At 36.8% G+C, this 26,760-nt stretch overlaps 1 protein-coding gene across 1 annotated transcript in view; it reads left to right on the top strand.

Annotated features, from left to right (window-relative positions):
* The window catches only part of LOC122790593 (centrosome-associated protein 350-like), a 289,372-nt gene extending 265,078 nt beyond the window's left edge, over positions 1 to 24,294 (top strand). The window contains exons 7-9 of the mRNA XM_044058120.1: positions 9,637 to 10,289; positions 18,262 to 18,360; positions 24,148 to 24,294. Of these exons, the coding sequence (XP_043914055.1) occupies positions 9,637 to 10,289; positions 18,262 to 18,360; positions 24,148 to 24,294 (899 nt within the window). The remainder of the gene's footprint in view (positions 1 to 9,636; positions 10,290 to 18,261; positions 18,361 to 24,147) is intronic.
* The last annotated feature ends 2,466 nt before the right edge of the window (positions 24,295 to 26,760 follow it).

Genomic DNA, 26,760 nt, shown 5'->3' with positions numbered 1-26,760 from the left:
TTAGAGTCCACCCAGGAATTTAAGTAGTTGGGGACTCTGTCCCATACATTGAGGAATGAAAATTGACATCAGATAAAGAAGGTCTGTACCTCCCATAATGTTCCATCTGTGTTGCCCATTTTCATTATTCCTCCATCCCCCTCCATTTCTCACAAATGACTTCTGCAGGAATGACACCTTTAAGGACACCATATGTCCCTAGTGTTGAACTCCACTTATGGCAATTCTTTTATAGACTGTCTGTCTTTCTCTCTGAAGCTGTAATAAGGATCTGAAGGAAGTTGGGCATGGTGCATTGTGGTAGGAAAGGAGCTCGAAAATTTGTTGGTCTCCATGAGCTGGAGTAACATCTGAGTCAGATCGAGTATCAGATCCGAACCGATACATTGAGTAAGAATGAAAATGGACAACATAGATGGAACATTATGGTAAGTACACAACTTCTTTTTTTTTCTTTATTCATACATATCTGCTTAATCAGCTGTAGGTTCACATGGCGGCCTGAGAATATCCTCACATTCAGTGGTCATGACGCATTAAAACTCATGCTGAATGGGAGAGCCAGTCTATTTTGTAGAGGCATAGGGAAGAAATACACTCTACCTAGAAAGTACCTCACCTAAGAATTAAACTGGAGAACGAAGTGCTGTCAGGTAGCAATGCAAACCTCTTTGCATTTGTGCTGTTCAGTCTCCTGAAAAATCAAATGGCAACATTTGAATGGCTGTAATTACAATTTGGATCCTTCCTATTTAATCTATTATAATCCCATACCTGCTGCCCTTCCTTGGTCAGCAGACTAACCATCTTTAAGTCCTCATACCAGTAGAAATTGTCTTAACAGGTATGCCTTAGTTATCAGCAGATCACAAAATAGCACACCCTAACTGATCAGGTTTTCTTAATAATTCAGACAGAAACATGAAATTCCCTTCTTTCTTCTTTAAGAATTAAAATAATTCTAAACCATTCCAATGTCAGCTAATATTTTGCTGCCGAGAGAGAGAGAGTACAATATTGATTTTTTAATCATTCTGTGATTACTTGAAGCCTCTCCAGTCCTCACCTCATTTCCTTGTCCTCTTTAGACTTGAATCCATTTTGTATAGTATCAGAAGCTTGACATCAGCTAGATTTCTTGATCCATTTTGTATAATATTAATAGCCTGACATTGTATAATCTGAACTACATATGCTCATGCACAGGTTTCCTAGTTTTTTTTTCTCAATTTTTTTTTTTACTTTTCAAATACATTTGAATGAATTCCATAGTATTTATACATAACATGTTAAATAACTATGTACACTGTTTGCATTAGCCTGACACTATAATAGATCTTTATGTATATAGTTACTTTATAAGTATGTCCAATCCATTATCAGAGTGTTTGATCAATTATTGTGTCAATCAATGATTATACTTTTCCCCAAGGGTTGTTGATAAATGGCTTTGGATAAATTCATAAGTTCTTTAATTTTAATTTCCAATAATACTGTGGTCTTCAGAAGGCTGTAGACGTCTTCCAAAGTTGGTATTGTGTTTGTATTCCATTTTCTTGTTTTACACTTCCTTGAAATTGCAAGTATAGTCCATACTAGATATATGCTTGACCTATTCAAATGAGGACCTTCATTCACATTTAATAATACAAGAGGTTTAGGTAAATAAAATGATGTTTCTGGTATTTTTTCATATTAGAACATTTTTCATCTAGATTTAATTGATCGAAATGTATATTTTCGTTTTGGAAATCTTCCATATAGTGATTTCTATAGGCATCAAGAATGTCACCTATATCCAAGACATTTTCCCTTTCTTTTCATGGAAGATACTTTTAATGTTATTAGCTTTTGATTGTATTTTGATTCTTGTGGCCAAGGTATTAATTTTTAGTTTTTCTAAAGCTAAACTAGTTTTATGTGTTAGAATTTCATTGCATTTATTGTTTAATACTTCTACTTTCTTTTTCATCTCCAAATGATTTTGATTTTTTTCAGCTTTTACTGACAAAAGTTTGGATTGCATATCAAATAATTCAGAATCCCGTTCTCTATTTTTTTTTTTATACCAAGTTAGGGTTTTACCATATATGTAAGCTTTTAATAAGTCCCATATCATTATCTTATTTATCTCTGTGGTGTAATTAATATGGAAGAGGAACTGTAATTCAGATAATAACCAGGGTTTGAACTCTTTAATTTTAGTTATATGTGCTGGAATTCTGGAGTTAAAGATTAATGGTCTGTACCCATTTTGAAGTTTTAAAATCAATGAATTGTGGTCTGAAAAGGGGCAGGGAGTGACTGAGAAATTAATTATTTTAGAGTGCAAGTCATAGGCAGCAAATATTTTATCTATTCTAGTTTGGCTACCAAATCTGTGATCTTGATGGGAAAACAACAAAGATTTATCTTTTTTAAATTTGAAAGCATCTACAAGATGAAATGATTCTACCCACTTGTTTAAAGCTTTTGATACAGCAGATGTACACAGCAGTCTTTTATTTGTAGTTTCAGAAATATCAAATATACAGTTAAACTCTCCTAATATTAAGTTGCCTTTATAATTATTGGAAATGAAATCCAAGTGTTTAACAGTTACTGTTCCAATGCATGGGAACCAGTATAGATTGGCTAGGGTCCATATTCTATTATTATATTTAACTATTACTAATAACATAAGGCCTTCTTTATCTTCATACTTATAAATGATTTCTGGGTTAATCACATTTGTTTTCCATAAAATTGTTACCCCTTTAGTCTTTGTCTTATAAGTGGATTGTACCGATATCATATATTCCTTAGAATTCCATTTGTAATTGTCACTTGCTTTGAAATGAGTTTCTTGAAGGAAGACAATTTTGTGATTTGTTCAGTTTTAAATATTTCAGTATATTTGATCTCTTGCTAGGATTGTTTAAGCCATTGGTATTTAAAGGTAACAAAGCAAAATCCAACTTGGGTTATTTAGACTATGTATTTTTTTTTTTTTGTTTTACTGTGACTATTCAACATTTTCCTCTAACTATAAAGTATATGTTTGAGCTTTTAAAGAAAATTATCAGTTTTATACTTTGAGTGTTTACCAATAAAGCAATGTTTTGGTCAGGCATACTAAAAATATTTTTGTGAAATAAATTTAAATTAATAAATGTTAACAAAACTAAGATTCTCATTAGCCATGGATTGAAAATCATTCCTAATCTGATGGATAAACCTAAGTCCATAAGATTATCACTCATACCTTGACAATCCAGAACATCTGAGCTCCATAAATTTAATTATCATATGGAGAATATGTGTAATAGGAATAAGCAATATTTATATTAGTTTGAACAGATATAGTACTATTATAGATTAGACAGAATTCTAATACAATACAAATGCCTACATATTGTATAAGCAATTCATATTTACATGAAAGATAGATGACAAGCAATTCAATCTTAGTAAACTAGGATGTATCATATATAAAACCTCAGTAAAAGATTATACCTCACAGTTATTTAACATATTCACCCTTATTGATGAAGTCTTTCAAAACTTATTACTTAATATAAATAGATGGTGATAATATTTATACCTAATGTTTAAAATACAATGTATTTTACTGGATATATCAGAAGTTATATTTCATTGTTTGCCAGCATTTAAGTAATTACTTTGTTGCTAACTTACTTAAAGCATCAAGTTTTATGTGAACATTGATGGAAGTTAGTGCATTTTAATCATCAGTGCATCCCTCTTGCCCCCATTTCCTACACATAAGGATTTTTATATCTGTCATTTCTTATTATAAAATGAATGAATTATAGGTTAAAAACAACAAATTCACTTATTGTGACTAATGATTACAAGTTCCCTTTCCATATTCATAAATTACCATTTTATGGCATATACTGAAAGTTTTTAGATTTAAATAGCAACATTCTATTTTGTATAATCAGCAAAGGTTAAAATGAGTGATTATTGTCAGTTCAGTACTAGTTGTGTGATTGTTACATTCTGTGACAGTCTTAGTTCAGGCTTCTATTGTTTTCCTTGAACAACTTTGTCAGTTTGATGTCATGTATAAAACATTAGTAACCTTAATAACAGCTTAAGTATTATGTATGGTCAAGATACATTACAAAACCACAATTCAAGTTAAAGCAATTATATGACTTGTTATACATATTTACTTATATAAGAAAATCATTGTACTTCCCCTTGATGTTCAATGTAGTGTATGTGATTTATGACAAGTTAAAACAGTAGTGTAAGCTCATGTTATTAAATCCTGTCTTTAATATCTAAATTCAGCAGACTGCTTCATCTTATAAGATGATTATATATTTTATGTCTTGAATTACTAAAATCATACATTACATAACTATTGTATGTTTTTGTTTTTTGTTTTTTGTGGCTGTTGCTTAGTTATTTGAGAGACCACAAGCTGTAATTCTTCTTCTTCTTAGCTCCTTCTAAGCATGTTTATACAGTCCATAAACTTTAAATTATGAGACCCTTCTAGTTTCTTATTTGTTATAAGTATATTCCATCCTTGCATACACACATATCAGTACTTCAAGCACAGGCAACAATGCCCATCCAGTTTTGCCAAAATACAATTCACTAGTTCATGTGGTGTGTTTCCAGGCTGTTCTTAAAATATCCAAACCAATAATTGTCCTGTTCTATTTTACCAGCCAGTTCCATGCAGTGGCCAATCTGCCGGTGAGCCACTCAACATACCTTCCATTCCCACAGATATTTCCACAAAGGAAATCTGATGACTCTCTAGCACTTTCTGGCAGCCCCAAACACCACTAGAATCAGCTATCTGCATATGCCCAATACGTCTGAGCAAGCTCACCTCCCAGACCACTGCAAAGGGTACTGCACAAGATCAAGTTCTCTTAGTCTTTACAATAAGTCATAAGTCCTTAATGTTTATGAACCAAAATACATTTTAAATATAAAATTGCATTTATTATTTTTTATTATTTTTTTTTTTATCAACAATCAACTTAATGAGCTAAACGAAGTGTTGGGAGACCATCAATATGCGTACATGTGGTTTAAAACAGGCCCTTTATATATATATATATATATATATATATATATATATATATATATATATATATATATATATTTTTTTTTTTTTTTTAATTGCCGAGAATCATCTCAGAGTTTCCTTTGAGCCATTAAGCATTATCGTCACTCTGTTTCCGTTGCCGTAGCAACCTGAGAGCATCTGTTTCTGTTAGTGTGTCTGTGTACTGCATACCAGAGGTTCACAATGCACCTGAAGCAAAGCTTCACTTTACTACAACTTCAAGCCTAAATTCCCTCCCTTTCAGCGTGGCAGCAGCCAGGAAAAGAACGGAAAGCAAACAGATAAAAAAATAAAAAAAAAACAAAAAAAAAACCAAAACCTTCCAACAAGCCAGCACAACAAGATATAACACATTCTTCCAGCCTTCCCACCTCTCACTCAGCAGATGTATAAACAAACTATTCTCTGCCAAAATATCCCAAATCACAGTTTTATCCACTGCCTTCCCCTAGATCCAGGCTAAAACACCAAATGTTTCTTCCTAATACACAAGCATCAGTAAACCTCGATTCCCGGAGATGAAAACGGCAACATACAGCAGCTACCAGACACAGCTGCATCCACACACACCATGTCAAGCTTAATCAAACAGCTCTCGTAGCTATGATACCTGCCATAATTGATATTAACTATGTTTAGACAGAATAATAATGACATTTGTACTAGCTGCCAGACACAGCTGCATCCATGCACACCATATCAGAATTGATCAAATAGCACTCATAGCTGTGATACCTGCCATAATTGATATTAACTATATTTAGACAGAATAATGATGACATTTGTACTAAGAGCTTGCTAGTGTTATTTAACCAGGATATACATGACATTTCTAAATAATACTTTAACTGAAAAAGGCATTAGTCTCCATGACAGTGTTTTTTTCAAAACACTGTACTGTTACTGCTATTATATATGATATTTTTTTATATTTGAGTCTGAATTCTGATGAATGGTACCTTGTTGAATTAATTACTTAAATTATTAAAAGTAAAATTAATGAAAAATGAACAAGATACGTATTCATTGAATTCAAGTAGGGGAATAGAAACTTCTGTGTTTGTATTATATGTTGCTTTGTTTGGCTTATATATATAATTTAAATAGTAACCCATCTTGACCTACCTTTGTTTGTGAAGAATTATTGGACTCTCTGAACATTCTGAATAAATCTTTACTGTTTCTCAGTTGTTTAAGAATCCCTCCTTTTTTTAAAAAATGAAAACAGATGACAAGTGATGTACCATATCAGTTGATACTTTGACAGATGTAGTTGTAAGAGTTATTTTTTAGGGACAGCTATCTTGGAATCAATTTTTTGTTTCTTCTTTCTAGCATCAGTCCAAGGATTTGTTTAGACAGCCGCAGTGGTGCAGCAGTAGCATTGTTGCCTCACAGCAAGAGGTTCTCCCGTTCGATTCTCAGCTGGAGTGCAGGGATGCCTTCTGTGTGGAGTCTGCATGTCCTCCCCGTGGTTGGGTGGCATTCAAAAGACATGCGTAAATGGGCATGCCTTCGTTGAAGGTTGGACGTCGAGCTGGCACCTCATTGTTCGTGAAAATCTACTGCCAATCATTAGTGGACCGGAGTTCTGCTGTGGCGACCCCTAACCGGGAAAAGCCGAAAGACAAACAAATATTATTTTAGGAGTAGGGGCCATCCATTCCATTTCTTCTGGGATAGACACTATGTTGTTGTTTTTGATGAATATAGTAGCTTCTTCTAACTCATTAAAGGTTCTCATCTCATTGGCAAAAAGTATTTTTATTTTGGCTGGAAAGGCCAGCTGTGCTTTAATGTTGTTTTGTTTCAACAGTTTTATTATTGGCCAGACTTTTTTCCTTTGTTCTAGTATTCTGGAAGAATAATCATTGTCAAACCTTATCAGGCTTTGACTGTATTTTAAGGGTGATTTTCTCCAAGCAGATTTTAATATTAGTTCCTTGTCCAGAAATGAAAGAAATTTTATAACTATGGATCTAGATGGCGTATTTGTTGAGTTAGAAGCAGGTTTCCTCAGCGCTCTATGCGCCTTTTCAATTCCAAATGAAAGTCCCTCTTTCAAGTCTAAAAATTCAGGAATCCAGGTTGAGTGAAATAATATCTTCGCCTTCAGTGTTTTCAGGCAGACCAAAGATCCTTATGTTGTTTCTCCTTTCCCTCTTGTCTAAGTCATCTGTTTTGTTAAGCAGCCACGTATTCTGTTTAAGCAGAACTTCTTTTTGGCATTCTTCCTCTTTGAGTCTCCCTTCAATGTCACTTAGAGAAGTCTCTATATTTGCTATTTTTGTATGGTGTTGCTGTAATAGTTCTTTAAGAGTATCAGTCTGTTTTTGAGAATTTAATTTGAAGTTTTCTAAGTCATTTTTAAAGCTATCCACCTTCAGAGATAGTTCCTATAAGGCAGATGTCATCAAGTATTCTTTTTTCCAAGCAACATCTGGATGAGAATTCCTTGAGTTGTTCATATTCTATGACTCAATATATCTCCAAGTTACTTGACAGGAAATGTTTGTATATCTCCACAAAATTTATGTTTATGTAGTTTAGTAGTTTATCTATAGATTTCTGACGTTTTAAACTTGAAAGTAATAAAATGTTCCTATATTATTATACTAGTTTATGGAGCTCCCAAAATTCACTGCTCTCAGTTGACCATATAGGCTCCTCCCCAGGTTTCCTAGTTTTGATGTATTATTTCCCATTGTAATTGCTGACTGCCTAACACTGTTCTTGAATAATGGCTTATCTTTCATCAGTTTTTCTACTGTTTATTGTTTTTTTACTATCTAATTGTACCTTATTTTTATATTAATCCTTCTTGCTTGTATCCCTGTACTACCCTAGGTATGTCTGCAGTAGGTCCTTTGTGGACATTGCCCTTGTCAGCACCCATAAACAAGTAATAATACAATGATGAAGTATACTTTCTTGCTCCAAATAACTTATTTTAAGAATACCAATCTTTTCAAAAACAAAACAGCAGAGAATACTGCAAAAAGAAAGCTAAGCAAGAACCGTCGTTATTTTGTAAGCACTTTTGTCCCTTTATCTCCACTTGGAGTTTCTTCAGACATCTCAACACTCATGTTTCTCTATTAAAAAGTAAAATGAACCAATCAAATCTTAAGAAAATCAATTAACTATTAAACTCAAGTCATATGACACAACAAACAAAAACCTAAGTCATAAAGTACTTCTTTAAAATAAATCTTGTTATGAATAACTTTAACACACATTTTTCACATTGCCTTTTTATAAAAAAGCATCACACAACTCTCTAAAAATTTCAAAGTGGTGTTAAATGACCATTAGGAAACAAGTTGAAATGATCAAAAACCCTTACTCTCCAGCAATTAAATAATGTTCACGCTAATGGTAATAGACTTTTTACATCAAAGAAAAAACTTTTTATACCTTTTTAACCTAAAAATAGTAATAATTAACCTCACAGGAAAAGCAACACATCTAAGGAATCCTAAATGACTACCAACATTACTTTCATTTGTCACCCTTATTTGTCATTTAAAGTATCAGTTCTTAATGCTAAAACACTTGCTATGGAGATACGGTTATGTTTCCTAATGGTTATTTAACATTACATTATTTAATTGCTGGAGAGTAATGGTTTTTGTTAGTTTTTGATAATTTCAGCTAGTTTCCTAATGGTTATTTAATGCCACTTTGAAATTTTTAGAGAGTAGTGTGTTTTTATAAAAATGCAATGTGAAAAATGTGTGTTAAAGTTGTTTGTAACAAGAATGATTTTAAATAAGTACTTTATGACTTAGATTTTTGTTTGTTATGTCAAATGACTTGATTTTATTAGTTAATTGATTCTTAAGATTTGATTGGTTAATTTTACTTTTTAATGGAGGAACATGAGAGTTGAGATGTCTGAAGAAGCTCCAAGTGGAAATAAAGGAACAAAAATGCTTACAAAATAACGGTGGTCCTTGCTTAGCTTTCTATTTAAGTATTCTCCTCTTTTTTTGTTTTTGTTTTTGAAAATATTGTTTTGCGGTTTGTTTGATAACAATACCAATCTATATGTAAAACAAAGAGAATCGCATTTCAGTGTTTCGGAGGCTGTCTAGGCATTACTCTGTATTCACAAACTATCTAACAGATCTTAAATCTCATCATATAAGTTGGTTGGTTGCCTTAACCTGAAGAGGAGGCGAATTCTGTGCTGCAGCTGCTCTATATCCAAATAAACATTTACATGATTTTGTAGCTGATACTGGGTCAGTCAACAAACAGATTACTATTCCTTGTGTCTCTTTTGTCTGACACAAGCATCAAACCAAGTGTGGCTGCCAGTATTTCATTTTAAGATATTTAAACAGCTGATTGATATCATACTTATTTAAAAGAAAATGCAAAATCTATATGAGCAAAGAAACCCAAAAATATTGGCATGATTAATGTTGAATTATTCCTAGGCAGTGTAGAAGTATCTACACTCAGTGTGTATTACAACACAGTCTACAAAATGATCAGTGTTGCTGATGTCTCTATTTTATATTGTATTACAGAAAAGAATGAGAAGACTGGAGCAACATGTGACTCAACGATGAAGGAAAAAAGAATGTGTGATGATAATAATATGTTAACAAGAAATCAATATCCTGCTAAGAATGGAACGCAGGCAATATGCAGCACAGCTCGTGTTCATTTTATGGAAAGAAGTCATAGTTCTGAAGAAATACATAAACAAGATCTGGCAGGGGCAAAAAATATGAGTCCACCTTCTAACACCAAGATGTATTGTGAAACACAAAGGGGTCAAGAAATAAGAAACGAGGAAAGAACTATATCCTGGGAAAGAAAGAAAGCCTCTTTGAGTCCAGCTAGAAAACATATTAAAGTAACTAAGCAAAGACCAAACAGTGCATCACCTTCAAGATGCTGGAAAGGTCTATGCATTCCTGACAACAATGCCGCAGAAAAGGAGAAACTTAATGACATCAGTGAAAATAAAGTTGCACTAAGAGTTTCTAAGTATAATATCAGTGAAGTTCGTGAGTTCATGAACAAAAAACAGAATGAAAGAAGAAGAAAGGAACTTGAAAAGAAGAGATCATTGAAAGAAGCTGAAGAAAAAAAGAGGAAGAGTTTGCAAGAGCTACATAGCAAGCAAAAAGAAGCACTTAAGAGGAAGCAGAAAGCACTCATACAGCTAAACCAGGTTAAGTTTATACTTCTGAAAACTGTGTTTTATGACCAGTCAGTGCTGTAATGCTTATATGAATAGAATATGTTTTCCAGAGTTTGGATGCTTTCATATAAAACACACATATATGTGTGTGTGTGTGTGTGTACATGTATATATATATGTGTGTGTGTGTACATATATATACATATATCTATATATATATATATATATATATATATATATATATATATATATATATAGGGTCCATATCAACCTCCTTGAAAAGCAATATACTGAAAGTCATAATACTGAATGTACAGTGTTATAATGCAAAAATGCTAATATGTTAATATGTTAAAATGCTGAAATCAAAATCTCCCATACGTGAGGACACTTGGGCTTTCTACCCTGCAGTTTTCCATGTTATCACTTGTTACTGAGTTTCTCTCACTGGAAATTTTTGTTCACTAGCTGTATACTGGCTGGTGCCCATTTTAGTATATTTTAAACAAAGGAAGAGAGGAAAGGTAGCATGGAAAGATGTGAGTTGAAATAGTGCTAGTAGTAGCGGCAGATAAACCAACACAAAAAAAGTCAAGGAATGAGAGGAGAGGTACTGAGAAATGGAAGGAAACACAAGGGAGTGACAGACCAGACAGACAGAGGACAACTGGTGATGGAGTGAATTCAACCACAAAATGGGGAGGGAAATAAATCACAAGGGGATAGGTGAGGTGATATCGGACAGCAGCATTGCATAATACTGCACCCTATCTGAAGTCAGTCACGTCTGTGACACCCTCATGCCTGGGTCCAGCCACTGTTGTCCTGCTGGGGAGGACCTGGCATATCTGTGATTCTTGACAGTCACATGAAGATGCACCCCAATGCTGGTGGCCAGCCTTCACTCTAGCAAGATTGTCACCAGATCTTTCACCAGTATGAAGCCCCAATGATGACTGCCCGTGGGAACCCTGCTCCCCCACGAGGGACAGAGCACCAGAGGCTGCCAGCCACTGAATGACCTTTGTCACCCTGCAGAGAGTGTGGCCCAAAGACCACTGAGGCCCAACAATTGATGATGAGGCAGTTCTACGTTGCTGTGGCCATTGTCACACCACATCCAGTGCTACAGAAAACATTGCATAAAATATGAAGCAGAGATTTCCTTATTTCACAGTGCAATCAGCACACTTTGTATACTGCTCAGATATATTTATATTAAAAATAAAATGGCAGAAAATATACAAAATAAATGAAAATATAACTGAAGGACAAAATGAAAATATATCTGACTAGGCTTTTCACAGTTAGTTCCAAATTTGTTTACAGAGATGTTCTGTAAATAATGTAAGTTTCACATCCACCAAGTTTTATTTACCATTGCCTTGAGTCAAAATCCCACAGAGCCATTACAGAAACGAATATGTAAAACAAAGGTAATTTCTGAAGGCCTCGCTTAGGCTTTCTTCCAGCTCCACAAAAGTCTTCATCTTATTTATCTTCCATCAGGCCACAACTACAACAGGCCCTAACATAGCCATCCAGCACCAGGAACCATGAATCTTTGGGCAGAACCCCTACTTTGCTAAGTGACGACACTTCGGTGGAGGAATCATCTTATTTCTGTCTTCCAGGCTGTAACCACTTGTTTAGATCTAAATGTTAAGTTAGTTTCACATCATTCCAGTTACTATACTGAATTACCTGGCTAATTTTTGTGAGACTTTGAAGACATAAGGGACATTTAAAGGCATATGTTCCATACAAAATATGAAAGAGAGACCCATTCACACTTGAAAAAAAAATAAAACACACACTGCAAAAACTATACAGTGAGATTAAACAAAGGCATCAAGGCTGCATAAATACAGCCCCTAGAAGCAGTAAGAAGCAGTATTAAAGGACAAGTGACAGTCATATCTAGTAAACTGAAGATTTGCAAACAATATGACAGAGCAATAGTGAAGGCTGTTAGTGTGCTAGGATGCATAGGAAGGGTTAAAAACAGGAAGTTGTAATTCTTTTTATATGCATTTGTCAGGCTAAGATCTCAAGTCTTGTAAGATATTCTGAAGATTCTGTCATCATAATGGCACAGAAGACATTTCACAATTATTTATTATTTATTTTATTTTATTTTACATTTGTTAACCGGGATGGTCCGACTGGATACATGTCCTTTTTCAGCGGAGGCCCGGGGAGAAAAGCTCCAACAGAGTTACATTGATAATTAGGTACAGTAAATGAGCTGAAAGAACTTAACAAAAACATAGGCTATTTACATACAAGTACAAGACTGCCATTACTATTTCTGAGATTACTACAAATGTAACATTATTAACATATTAGCAAGGACGGTAGGCAGTATAATGACATAGAGTTAGACAGGATACATATTTCTTTATCACAGTATACAAAGTACTTATCATCTTAGCTAGTTGTTTATGTTTTAGTTAATGGCACAGAGCTAGTCTGGGTTTGAGCAAGGACATAGCCAGTGTGACTTGAAGTGGAGTTTTAGACTATTTTTGAATTGACTTAGAGAAGTTGCAAGTGTGATGTTATTTGGGAGAGAGTTCCATATTTTACCAGTGGTGTTGGCAAATAGCGTCACCACCTAGGTTGAGAGATTTAGTTGTTTGGACAAGGAGTCTGTTTGCTGAGCGAAGGCAGCTTAGATTGGAGTAGGGAGTCATTAAGTTTTTTAGTGCTGGGGTATTCTCAGGTTGTTTAAGGATTTTGAAGGCCTCTATGAGTTGGGACTGGTGAAGAAGGTGTGGGAATTCTATCCATCCAAGCTTTTTCAGGTTAGTACAGTGGTGTGTTCTGTAGGGTGGGCCTGTAACGAACCTGGCAATGTGATTATAGCAGGATGAGAGCTTGGCCAGATCAGATTTGTTAAGGTGAGTGAGGACAGGAGAGGCAATATAGTAGGGTAGAGAGAAGGTGTGAATGGGCTGTGGCTGCCCTGGCATTCGGGGTAAGGAAGGCTTTAATTCTATATAGGGTCCCAAGTTTCTTGTTGACTGACTTAATGGCTTGGTTGATATGTATATTAAATCTGAGTTTATTGTCAATGTTTACTCCTAATAGCTTTGTATAGGTGTCTGAGGAGATGATGGTCCCATTATTGGATTTTATAGTGAAGTTTTCAGTCGGAGATCTATTGGTTGGGTAGAAGAGAAGTAACTTGGTTTTGTTTGGATTTAAGATCAGGAGATGGTTGGCAAGCCAGTTTTCGACTTTGGTGAAGCTATGTTGGGTGGTAGTTAGTAGATTTGCAAGAGAGGCATTGGAACATATTATAGTAGAGTCATCTGCATATTGAATGCAGGTGGCTTCAGGGATGACTGTTTGGATGTCGTTTATGAAGACTGAAAAGAGGAGAGGTCCTAATATGGAACCTTGAGGAACTCCTATGGTATTTGGTAGTAGGCAGGAGAGCTTGTTTTGCCACATTACTGCTTGTTGTCTCCCAGTGAGGTAAGCTTGAAACCAGTCAAGGGCTGGAGTATCTAGATACAGGGTTTTTAAGTATATAGAAGTAACTGATGGTTTACCATATCGAAGGCTTTCGATAGGTCCAGGAAGAGAGCGGAGGATATTTTTTTATTATTCCGGTTAAGATTAATGTTTTCAGTAAAAGAGAGGAGGGAAGTGGTTGTACTATGATGGGGTCTGAATCCATGTTGAGAGTCTGTGAGTAGTTTATTTTGGGTTAGATAGAGCATTAGTTGGTTGTGCATGCACTTTTCCATAATTTTGGCAAGTGGTGATAGTATGGCTATAGGTCTATAGTTGGATAGTTCTGTGGATGAACCTCCTTTGTGGAGTGGAATAACATGGGATATTTTCCAAATTGAGGGGATTGAGGCCTCAGTTATGGTTCTGTTAATTAAGATTGAGATAGGGTAGGCTACGACATCTGCAGCAATTTGCAGGTATTCAGCCGGCAGAAGATCGGCTGAAAGGGTGGTTGGCTTCAGTTTTTCAAAAGGGATCTGATAAAGGATGTGGACACTGGCTGGAAGTTAAAAGAGAGTGGTGAGTCGGGTATAGTGTTTATAGAAGTGTGGGGAGGAGAAAGTTGGTTAGCTAATGACTGGATGGTTTCTGTGAAGAAAGTATTGAATGAATTGGCTATATCTTCTTGGCTCTTGTCAGATAATGTTCCTGGGGTCGGAGTAGTGGATTTGCCTGGTTGGAGAAGTTTATTTATGCCTGCCCAGTACTTTTGAGGGTTATTCTGGTGTTTATGTTGCAGATTATAGAAGTAATTTTTCTTATCTAGTATGATGGCTTTTTTAGTCTCATTTCTAAGTTGTTGGAATTTGATACGATCTAGGGGTAGTTTGGTAGTGCGCCATTTATCCCACGCCTTGTCTCTAGTTGTTATTTTGGTTTTGGTGTCTGTTGTTAGCCAGGGTGCTAGTTGAGTTTTAATTCTTATTGAGCGTTTAGGGGCATGCGAGTCAAGTATAGTAAGGAATGAATTGTTAAATGTTGACACTGTCTCATCAAGGGGAAGGAACTTTAGTTTTGTCCAGTTACATGATTTGAGTTCAAGTTGAAATTTAGTTGGGTCAAAGTTTTTCTTGGATCTGATAGACCTATAAATAGGTAAGCTTGTACAATTAATTTTGTCTTTCATGATGTATGTGAGCAGGTGATCACTAAGATCATTAGGGAGAGTTCCAGACATATAGTTCTGGGGATGACTGTTGGTGAGTATCCAGTCTAGTATACTCTCTTTTTGGTTATTGTTACCTGTACGTGTGGTAGATGATATTATCTGAGAGAATCCATGTAGGTTAACAGGGATGGGGTTGGACTGTGCTGTGCATTGGTTCCAGTCAATATTAACATCGCCCAGTACAATGGTTTCTTGAGGGTAGTTGTTGGCTCTCCAATGTAGAATGACCTCTAGTGTTTCTACATTGTTCCCAGGGGGAATATAGGTGACAATTATGTTAATGCCCTTATGATTATTTAGTAGAATTTTTAGAGCTAGTATTTCAGCGTTAGAGACCTGGGGTGGTTGTATAGGGTTAGTTATGATGTTAAGTGTGCTATTATATAAGACGGCTATTCCACCTCCTCTTTTCTTTACTCTATCTGCCCTAAGTATATTGTAACCAGGAGGCAGGATCTCATTGTCTTTGGTTGATGGCCGGAGCCATGTTTCAGATAGACACATTATGTTGGGGAGGCATGTGGCTGGTACAGCATGCAGGCTATGTATCTTATTGTTTAGGCTTCTAATGTTTAAGTGGCATATTAGGAGGGAGTTGACCAGTCGGTGGGAGAGTGGTGGGCTGGTAGGATTTTGAGTTAAGGTTGGGCCTGGATTAGGATGGATGTCTCCATCTTTGGTTATGTTTTTTCTTAGATACGCTAGTAGTCTAATAACTTTGAATAGTAGTTTTAGTTCATATTTGGATTTTGGTGTTGATTGGAGTGGTTTTTTTAGAAGCAAGTGGTTGGAATTTATAATTTTTGGGGTAGTGTAGTGGTGGGCAAGTTCTGCAGTCAGTGGAGGTAGGGGGGGTCTAGGTTTGGAATTTTGGATAAGAGAAACCTACGAATGTGAGATTTTCATAGCTAGTAAGAAACTATGGCAGAATTAAGAGTGGTAAGATAAGAGGAAGGAGTTTATAATTATTTATAGACATGTTATATGTCATCAATGGGTGGGGTCAATGTGCTTCAGAGGAATAGTAGTGGTTAAACAGTAAAGTGGTGGGGGGGGAATTGGAGAGGAAGTTGTGTAGGTTGGAGAGGAAGTAGGGGTGTGGCCTAGTGGCTATAAATGTAGAGGGGCGGGTGGGATAAGGGGGCAGGGAGTGGGGCTAACCCAGTCCCAGTTTTTGGTCCTATGAGTGGGGTAAATAGTCTGATAGTGTAAGTAAGCAGATTGGAGTACAGGCTTGAAATTCAACATAAACATATACAGTTGTAAAATGTCTAATACAATTCAACATAAATAGGCATTTACAGTTGTAAAACACTTACTGGAGAGACACTGAGCCTTCATGGGGCCTGTAGCAGAGTGGATTGTAGTTTTACAAATGGTGCCTGCCACAGGTAATATTTATTAACTCTGGGATTGTCTTAAGGTAATAAACAGGGAAGGGGAGGGGAGAACAAGGGGTGTGATCAGGCAGTTCTTTGTACTGCTGCTAATGAGCCAAAGCAAGACAAGTATGTGTTAAGAACAATCACAATTGACCAAGGACTGCTCTGAAACTGTAAGTCTTGTCTTAATTTCTCAGGTGGAAAACCAGGATAACCTTGTATCAGTAGGCTACTGTGGTATAGTTTAAATAAACAAACACACAGTATTGATCAGTTATTGATACTATTTGCTAACAGAAGGGAATAAGAGAAAGTGGAAGATGTGTGTGTGGTGGTGGTGGTGGGGGGGGGGGCTGCTTACAGCCAAAGACAGTGCTCTCCAGGGGAAAATGAAGATTGGCTCAAACAGTTAGACACATACTCAAAGTTAACTGTAGCTGTTTGCAGACAGTTCATACCCGGACTGCACTTTTCTTATAGGAATGTTAAAGGTGGTACCGGAGTTGAATACTTAAGAGTGGTGTTAGGTCTAGAAAAGAAGAGTACAGAGAGGAGTAAGCACTTTTGAGATGGTAAATATATATTAGAAAGATTATAAAAAACACACTGAGCAAATAGTTACCACATGCAATGTCCTGAACCACTACTTAGTATATGCAGATACTGAGCCAATTGGAAGAACATTAGAAAACAAAAACCAGACAGTTATGCAGCAACAGATAAAAATATAGCGAGCAGCAATCTGTCGTGGTTCTCTAATGTGATTCTATCCACCAGTAACAGCACAAACTTATAGAAATAATTTAGACACTAGTATGAGCTGTCTACACACAACACTATTACATGAATAACATTAGTGAACAATATCTTCAGTAGTAGTCATTTAAAAAGAAACTAGACCAACTCAGCATGTGTGATATTTATGAAGGAAGGAATACTTTTTGTTTCCTCTGTGGAAAGCAACAGTCCCTAGCCCAAGTGAGTATTCACTTTCAAAATAAAAAAATAGGTTTATGAGAAAAGGATGACACAAGTTAAACATGCAAGGAGGGTAGGCCAGATTATTATTTCACAGAAGGGGTAGTAATTGCAGCAGATTTCCTGAAGAGGTAATAGGTTCAGTAACAGCAGTGGAACATGGGAATGCATATATTGATGCAACCTAATTCTTCTGAAACAGTATTAAAAGTTTTATGCATGAGTTTCAGCTGTGGTCTCACTGGTAAACATCTGGATGAAGTGGTTAGCACCTGTCTGTCACTGCAACTGTGTAGACACAATAACAATATGACCCATTTATGCCATAAGTTATCTGGCCTTGCTGTCCTTTTACTGGTGCAAGTATAAAAGCAGCAGCTGCTGTCCCACACCATACATCAGTCTGTCTGTGCCACAGCATCCCTCAACTGTACAGGTTGAATACTTTTCATCACAGGCACATTGTCAATATGGAGTTGCGCATGTTTGACTGGTGCCCATCTTTCCTTGCTTTGTAAGTAATTTTTATTTGTTGCTGTCCATCTTGGAATGTTTTATTCATTATTTGTAAATTGTTTCTTGGTTTTATGCTGCTGTATGCAAAAATAAGATGGCCATTTGCATATACTTACTGTTTTACAACAGTTTCTGCATGGCCGTTTGTTTCTGCTGGGTCTTATGTCTGCTGATGCAGCTCCATATTTTTATCTAACTGTGGATATTAATCTCATCTAGAACCTTTGAATTCTTTTATGCAACTCATCTTCTGTGTCTTTATCCAGTACTGCTTTAGCATGTGCTTTACTGGTTTGTCTCTGCTTTAGTCTTATAATTTAAGTTACAGAATCTTTTGCAAGTGCTGATGACTTTATGAGCTTTATAAGAAAGATTACTAAAATAAAAACAGGTCATATTGCATTCAGTCATGTACTTAATGTTTCTCTCATAGGACTACAATGCGGCTCTTGCAAGTACAGACAAAATAACTCCAACCTGGACTCAGACAACATTTACTTTACAAGAAAATTCCCAAGAGGATAAAAGGCATGTAATGTGCATGTACTGCACCATCTGCTTTAAAGTTTAATTTACATTTATTTGTCTGTGATGCTGTTAACAGCATGGTTATTGTGTCACATGGATGCATTTTTTATATGTTTATTTCATTTCTGATATCAAACAATGTAATGTACAACTTAGTAACTTAGAGCTTGCTCTCTGGGTGACTTTGAGACAGTATCTGATATTTTGCTCATTGACAACATTCGTTTTGTAGCCTGTTTTGTTTCTTTCCAGCAGTTGAAGATCTCCTACATAAAGTGAATGAAAACTCAAGAGGCCACGTTTAAAAGCAGTATCAATTGGCTCCACCTTCACTTCGTACTACTTCAAAACAATTAATTATTTGATTTCTATTTGTGAATCATTTCATTTGCAGTTCTGGCATATGTTCGTAATAGTGTTTTTGTTGTAAGAAAATAGTTTTGTTATCCATGTGACCAGTAATGATATATTACTTTGCCACTGAATAATCATGCCAGTGACAAACAAATACCCCATGAAGATTTATTCATATTATTTTTTTCCGTGTACCGGAGTTTGCATGACACTAATAACTTAAGGGTGATTTGGATCTCTAGGAGCTCCGAGTTAAGATCATGAGTAATTTTTTGTGAGGTCATGGCTCTGTTGACAAATACAGGTACTCTCCCCCAGATTAGTGGTTAAGAATAAAAGTCACTACATGCAGGTCTGACTTTTAGCTTTGTTACTCTCCCACAGTTACCTGAGAGCCTGAAGGCATGTTGAGCACTAAAAACTGTTATAAAGGTAGTGTTCTCATTATATTGAAACCATGTTTCAATAACAATACAAATAGGAACATGCTCCAGTTGCAAAAGGGTCTCAAGTTCTGGCATCTTTCAAATTTGGGTTTGAATTTTCTATGTTGAATGTCTGGTAAGTGGACTCTTCCTAAAAAAGGCACTATGGGGGCAGCACAGTAAAGGGTTTAGCCAATATATGTAATCCTTGTATGATAAATGTAATCCACCTAGGGTAAAACAGAATGTCTTGTCTTATCTATCATCTCACCCTAAGCTGATGCATATCGTATCCCCTTAGAATGGCACCAACTACTTCGCCAATTGTTAAAGGCAGTTATCCTTTCTTTGTTTCTAAAGCATCAGTCTTCATGAAGTCTAGATAATATTCAAGACCAGTGACCCTCCTGACTGTAGTGCATGCAGGGTAAATTCCATTCTGTTTCCTGGCATCCCATGCATCAAGCTGGCAAAAGCACACCCCTACATTCACACATACGTACATTCAGACACACAAACACCCATCAACAAACAGACCCCCCCCCCAAAGTCAATTATACTCATGGAAACACTTATCCTTTCACCCTTATGCATGGATCAACAGACACATACACACACACACACACACACACACACACACAGACACACACACACACACACACACACACACACACAGACACACACACACACATACACACACACACAGTCTCTCGATTCACTTCCTATTTCCCATAGTGTGACTACCCAGGCAGACACGTACTCATTCATGCTAGTACAGACACCAGACAGCCTCACACACATCTATATACACGCACACAAACGTAACACATTTCAATACCCACATTTTTGCTGGGCTTTCCTGCATCATGAGTATTTCCATGGGCGTGAATGGCTAACTGCCATGTTTTTACAGCATATTTGTCCTCCTAGAATTACATTTTATTCAGCTCAGGAATTCTCTGAATCACTCAACCAAGTAAATTAAAAGCTGTGGACACTTCCAGGGGAAACCACATGACAGATTAGTATTAGCCACTTTCTTGCACTGCTGCATAAGTATGTAGCTTCACCTGTGAGACCACTGTTTGTGCTGAGGTCCCCACGAGGGGAAAACCTCAGAGGTAGAGCAGCCTATGAATTGGATTGGCTTAGCACAGTGAAGGAACCTTCCAAGATAAGGGTTTGTGCATCATACCAAGCCTTTCTGAATCCTAAGGATTATGTTTGCAATGTTCATTTTCAAAATCAGACAGAAATTAACTAGCATTTCTAAAAGCATTAACTGAAACTTTGTGTGCTTCTTAGGTACAAGTGAAGTATGTATTATTTTATACAAAGAAATTACTACTAAGAGCATAATGAAACAAATGTAAAATGAAATAAAGTAGGCCATCAAATAAATAGCTGCTAATTTCTGCAGTACTCTGATTTTATTTTTTCAACCTACACAAGCTTTAAACTGATTCCCTATTGAAATGTCAGCACTCGAAATCCCTAGTGCCGATAAGCCAAAAAAAAGACCGTAAACACAGGAGAAGAGTGAATCTTGAAAATCGCTCTTCTCCTTTAAAGCTTTTGAGGGGAGCAAGCACCCCTGGACACCCCCATATGGGGGGGGCAAGTTCCCCACCCCCCAAACTTGTATATGCCAACTCAGATATCAACATACCTCAGTGAAAAGGGAATATTCTGAGAAATGGCATCTCAGACTTAGTATATCTAAGTCCATTGTTTTGGCCATTCAGTGTCTGTGTTTTGGTACTTGCTCTAGCTGAGACTTCCATTTGTATTCTCAAATTAGTTTTCTTGACATATAATATCTTTACATTTTTAAAAGCAAGTGCATTATCTGCTTTTACTGTAGAAATAGCGTGGAATAAAGGAGAGACCATTCTAGACTTCTAGCTGTCAAAGGGCATGATGGTGGCCAACACATGGTTTACCAAGAGAGACTGAGAGAGTCACAAGATGACACAAGATCACATTATGGTGGTCCGGGCATATGTGCATAAAAACAAAAGATGATTTGATGAGGAAGATTTGGGAGAGATGACAATAAGGCCAGAGGAAATGAGGATGACCAACCAGGAGATGGATGGATTGCATAAGGTGACCTGTGATAGTCAAGCTTGACTGTGAAGGTAGGAGAGTGGCACTGAATCAACAGAGGTAACAGTTGAGAGGACACCCTGACCCCTTGTAGAAAATTTGGGGAAGGGGACTGGTATGATGATGATCATCATCATCATGTTTAAATGTCTGTGTATTTTTGGCAAGGAGTAAAGGGTAGAGATTGAAAAGCCTGAATTAAATAATGTTTCTTTCTTTTTGTGTAGTAGTAAACCCAGTCTCAACGAACTGTTCACAAGTTCCTTAAACTCTCCCTGATGCTTATGTAAGGGATTATTATTTAATTTTATCTAAATTTAATTTTAACTGTGGTTAAGATGTTTAAGCTTATTTACAGTCTTAGTTATAGCATTTCGCCATCCCTTTCTAGCTGGTTTATTGGGCAGTGTCTGCTTTCTGCATGAAATGCGTAACAACTGTAAGACTTGCTATTCTTCACTAGAATGACTATTGGTTATAGGTACATGTGCTTACACACTGCAAAAACACAATGGGGATATTCAGAAGCATCATCAGTGGTGAGCTGTAGTAGGCCTGAAGTGCTAACAAGTGATTCATAGGCATGCAAGAGCAACATGGTTCAAACGCATGATTCCAAGCAGAACACAGTGTGGTTAGAGCAACTGTGCTAGTGTACCTCCTACTAACATACACAGAGCTATTGCACAGACACCTACAAACACACACACACACACACACGCACACAGAATTTCACAATACTTACCTGCTTATAGCAACTGCTGTACCATAGACAGCAATGGGTGTACAGCATAAAATGGATTATTATATCCCCATCACTTTGCTCAAAAATAACACAGTAGAGCTTGTCTATGAATCACTGTACTACACTGTTTTGATCCTGATGTAAAGATGTAGGGAAGTGTACATGAGTAACTTTGGATTACCTCTCACTTGTGGACTGTCACATTTGTATGAAACAATGCCTGGTGGACACAACCCCTGTGAATGTGTAATGCTTTAGTGCTACAAGACTCTGAACCAGAAACACTTACTGCACTGTGAAAACCTACTGAAAATAGGTTTATGCAGTGTGCTACATGTTTCTGAATAGCCCAGTAAGTTACAACCCTAAATAGAGACTGGCATTCTGCTTGTGGCATAAAGGTACTGTCAAGAAAAGGCACAGCAGAATTATAAATAAAAAAATAACATCAAGACTAGGAACCTTTATTTAATACCCATACACCTTTCTAGCACCTTGGCAAAGCCTTCTAGGTAAAGAATTTTAAGTCTAAGTGTTTGTCTTTTTGGCTTTTCCCGGTTAGGGGTCGCCACAGTGGAACTCCGGTCCGCTAAGGATTGGCAGCTGATTTTTATGGTGCCAAGTTGCCAGCCCGACGCCCAACCTTCAGCGAAGGCACGCCCATTCATGCATGTCTTTCAGAGGCCACTCGACCACAGGGAGGACATGCAGACTCCACACAGAAGGCACTCCAGCTGAGAAATCGAACAGGAGAACCTCTTGCTGTGAGGCAACAACCCTACCACTGTACCCTAAGTAATCTTCCATAAATTATAAGTCAGTGTGAATAATCTTCCATAAATTATGTCAGTGTAAATAATTTTCCCTGTACTTGCATTTCACTATGCCTTCAAATGTAACACTATATGTGTCAGTGAAATTATCAGGAAATATGTGCAAAGTCACAGGCATAGTCTCAACATGACTTACTTAATTTGTTAAGCAAAAAAGTATCAAGTTAAATTTGTGGAAAAAAAAAAGAATGTACACAATCCAATTTAACAATGTCATGTATTGAACATAGCTTGCACACAATCCAATTTAACAATGTCATGTATTGAACATAGCTTGTACACAATCCAATTTAACAATGTCATGTATTGAACATAGCTTGTACACAATCCAATTTAACAATGTCATGTATTGAACATAGCTTGTACACAATCCAATTTAACAATGTCATGTATTGAACATAGCTCTGGAATAAATTTCAAGGCTCCCTTTCAAAATATGAAACCCTTAGATGCAAACTCTGTAACTTATAAAAATAAACATTGCAAGAGAAATATACTTATGCATTGTTGACCATGTTAGCTCCACTTTGCCTGTGGCCTCTTTTCAGGTGAGGCCTGAGGTGGTATTTAAACTAAGTTGGGGAAATTTGGCCAGGGCACCATGGAGTTTCTATTCTTTTTTTTTTTCAGTAAGTGCAATGGGATCTTTTACATCCAACTGTGCTATCACCTCAATTTAATATCTGATCTGTAGAACAATAGAGCTATGAGTGCAGTCCTTCCCCTATGCTGCAGTGCAGTGTCAGTACTAGAAAAGCAGTCCAAGCAAGTAGGAATAGAGCCCACAGCTATCTGGTCTTCCAACATTAAAGGTAATTGTATTAACTGTTGAGCTAATGAGACTGGTATATTGACAATGCCATAAATCTCAAAACTCAGTATAATGTTATTGCATTGTTTTTGCTGGGTATGCAGTCCCATGATTCCTAATTGAACACTGTTAAGTCTAACATCACTGTATCTTCAAGGATGCAGAGGAACACTCTGTAGAAGTGTAACCTCAGACTTACATTTTCAATTTTGCTGTACTGAGGATTACAATTACGGTGCTTATTCCTTAAAAGGGACCTAAATTACAACGTCTTGTGCACAACTTTGTATTGTAAGTCAGAGAGTACATAATCAGGCAGGTTTAAATCCAGGATATGGGCAAAAATGATTAGTTCTTTTAGTCCTGCTTTCAGTGACTACTGCATCAGGGTCATCACATTACATTTCTGGAAGTACATGATACATTTTAAATTCCATATAGAAGTTGTACAAGCAGCGGGGAAATCACAAAAAACTTCTTGATAATTAATTTTGCTCCAGCATTCCTGTTGTAGTTTTCACTGAAATGGTTGTTTGCAGGACTGTATTCTCAGCAGTCTGGGTTTCTGACCAACACAGCAACTCATATTAGGATCACAAGTCCTGAACTTTTTATCTACTTTATGATTAATCAGAGCATGAAGGAAGTTACTCCAAAGTAAAATTTGACCAAGTTCAAACATTTTCATATTTTGTTTCTACTATGAGTGGACAAAAGTGAATGCACCAAGGATTGGAATCCCCAAACTGTATTTGCCAAAAATAAATCTTGATGAAAAAAACACTTTTTAATGTTTTTGCAGGGTTCAACTAATATATACCATCTGCACAATTGCACTAACTCAAAAAAGGGGAAATTCCCCCCAAAATGGAATGATTTCAGATGCAACTCGCTGTTAGTGATCTCCTATGGAGGAACTCTGCAAGTTGAACCTCGGCAACTGGCATCTGAGGCTCAATCATTCTATCTTCATTCACCAGTAGGGTAATAATCCATTTCTTATTCAGCATATCTGTTTCAGTTTCAAACAGATTTGGATCATTCATTTTTAAAGCAAAAGTCTCAGGATAACTTATGGCAAGTGATTAGCTATGCATTTATTTCAGCTATTGCATTCTCATGTTTTTTACAGTCCTCTCCTACAGAGATTTTCAGTCGTATATTAAGGTCCCAAAATAGATAGTGACAAGAGAGAGAGAGAGGGGCATTGACAGATTTTACTTTCCAAGGCACAAAGATCTTTGCCTGGTGATTGCAGCCATCAATAAGAGACTTTTAGGAAGGACATATTTGGCAAATCTGAATAAAAGTTTTGAGAAAAGACGTCATGCTGTCAGCAAAGCTCTGTATAGTCCAAGCTAAGGATTTTCCAGTAGTAACATACAGCTGATAGAGCTGGACTATAAGTAAGACTGTGTACCTGAAAATCAGTGTTGTCAAGATGTGGTGTTAGAGAAAATGTTTGAAGGTTCTGTAATGTTCGAAGGTTCTGCAAGAAGATCAAATCAGTCAGTACTTAAGGATATAAATTCAGAGTGTTCACTGGAAGGCCTGGTAGTAAATCTAAAAGTCATATACTTTAGCCACACAATGTGAAGACAGAATTGACTAGAGAAGATGCTGATGCTGAGACAGGTTGAAAAGAATAAGGTGGTAGCAGGAGCTAAGGCTGATGGGCAGCATTGCTGAAGTAATGTAAAGGAATTAACAAGAACTTAACAAATTACTTCTTGGCAGAGGCTGGGGTCCTACAATTTTTTAAGTTATAAGGCGTTGGATTAAACTAAATAACAAAAGCCACCTGCATACCTACATGTAAGAAATCTGGCCCCCGCTCACTTCATGCTACTTAATGTAATTGCCCCGTAGGTCATCATTCCTCTTGGAAGGCAAGTACTAATTTTTGCACATAATTTATTTGTATGCCAGCCTCTTGGCACAATGACAGGACATCTGCCTGCAATGATAACAATTTGGGATTGGCTAATGGTTTGGGGCTAGACTTGAGTGGATGATGGCAGCTAACCTGTCTTGGTGGGGGAGGGTAGAGGTTGGAGAACAGAATTACTGCTATACAATGCATTAATGTGCAAAGAGTAGAGGGCAAGCATCAGCATATCATGGGCACATGCACTTATGAGTGTACGAGTTACTATTGCATGCCCCACCTTGGGGATGTTTAGGGCATATAAACAACTATGCAGTCAGGAACAGATTTCACAAGGTTAGGATGCCTTGATCTCCTCTCTTTCTCCCCAAAGATAGTAGAATTTTCTGCCAGCCCTGACCAGGTTGGCAAGCCAGTTGATCAAAATTTGGGTGGGGGGAAAAAAAGAGTCACCTGTGGTTATCCTGACCAAAGGAGAAAAGTCTCTACTTTGTTTCAACTAATTCAGAAAAAATCTACATTTTCAAAACATAAAATGGGATTAACAGAGATGCTCTCTGCTTGTGCTAATTGGTCAATGTGGATTAATAAAATAGTTAATGGAGGGAATCTGTGTTTCACAGACATGGTAAAGCCACACAGAGCAACACATTAATAGTGGCTCATAAACATGTCTTTGAATCGAACACCAGCCTGTCAGACTTTACCATACTATTGTTCTTCCTATCAGCACATACATCACAGTAACGCAGGCACCCACTAAACAATCAAACACGCATACTTTCAGACATTCACAAACACATGCAGACAGCCATGCGTGAATACTCACATACACATGAGTGCACGTGCGCAGACACACACACACACACACACACACACACACACACACACACACACACACACACACACAATAAAAATTCACAAAAACCTCCCATGCACTCATAGAAATATCTACACACTTGCATGCATTCACACTGCATCTCTCCTACCATACTCACATGTATACAAAATGGGCATTCCTTTCCTAACTCCCACACTGTGTCGACGCAGACAGACAAACACACATGTACATGTACCTGATGGCATTCACCCATTCACTCGAGTACAGGTAAGTATAGATAAACCCTGAGGTACATCCATTCAGCAGCATTAATGTACCTACAGACACATGCACACTCATTCACAAAAAGCTCCCACACAATCACAGAAATACCCATGTGCCTGCATATATTCACACTG

The sequence above is a fragment of the Protopterus annectens genome, chromosome 16.part0, assembly GCF_019279795.1.
Source record: "Protopterus annectens isolate FY-2018-M chromosome 16.part0, PAN1.0, whole genome shotgun sequence".
In the NCBI taxonomy this organism is placed as follows: Eukaryota; Metazoa; Chordata; order Ceratodontiformes; family Protopteridae; genus Protopterus; species Protopterus annectens.
Note: the sequence above shows the minus strand (reverse complement) of the source record. Positions and strands in the feature narration are given on the sequence as shown.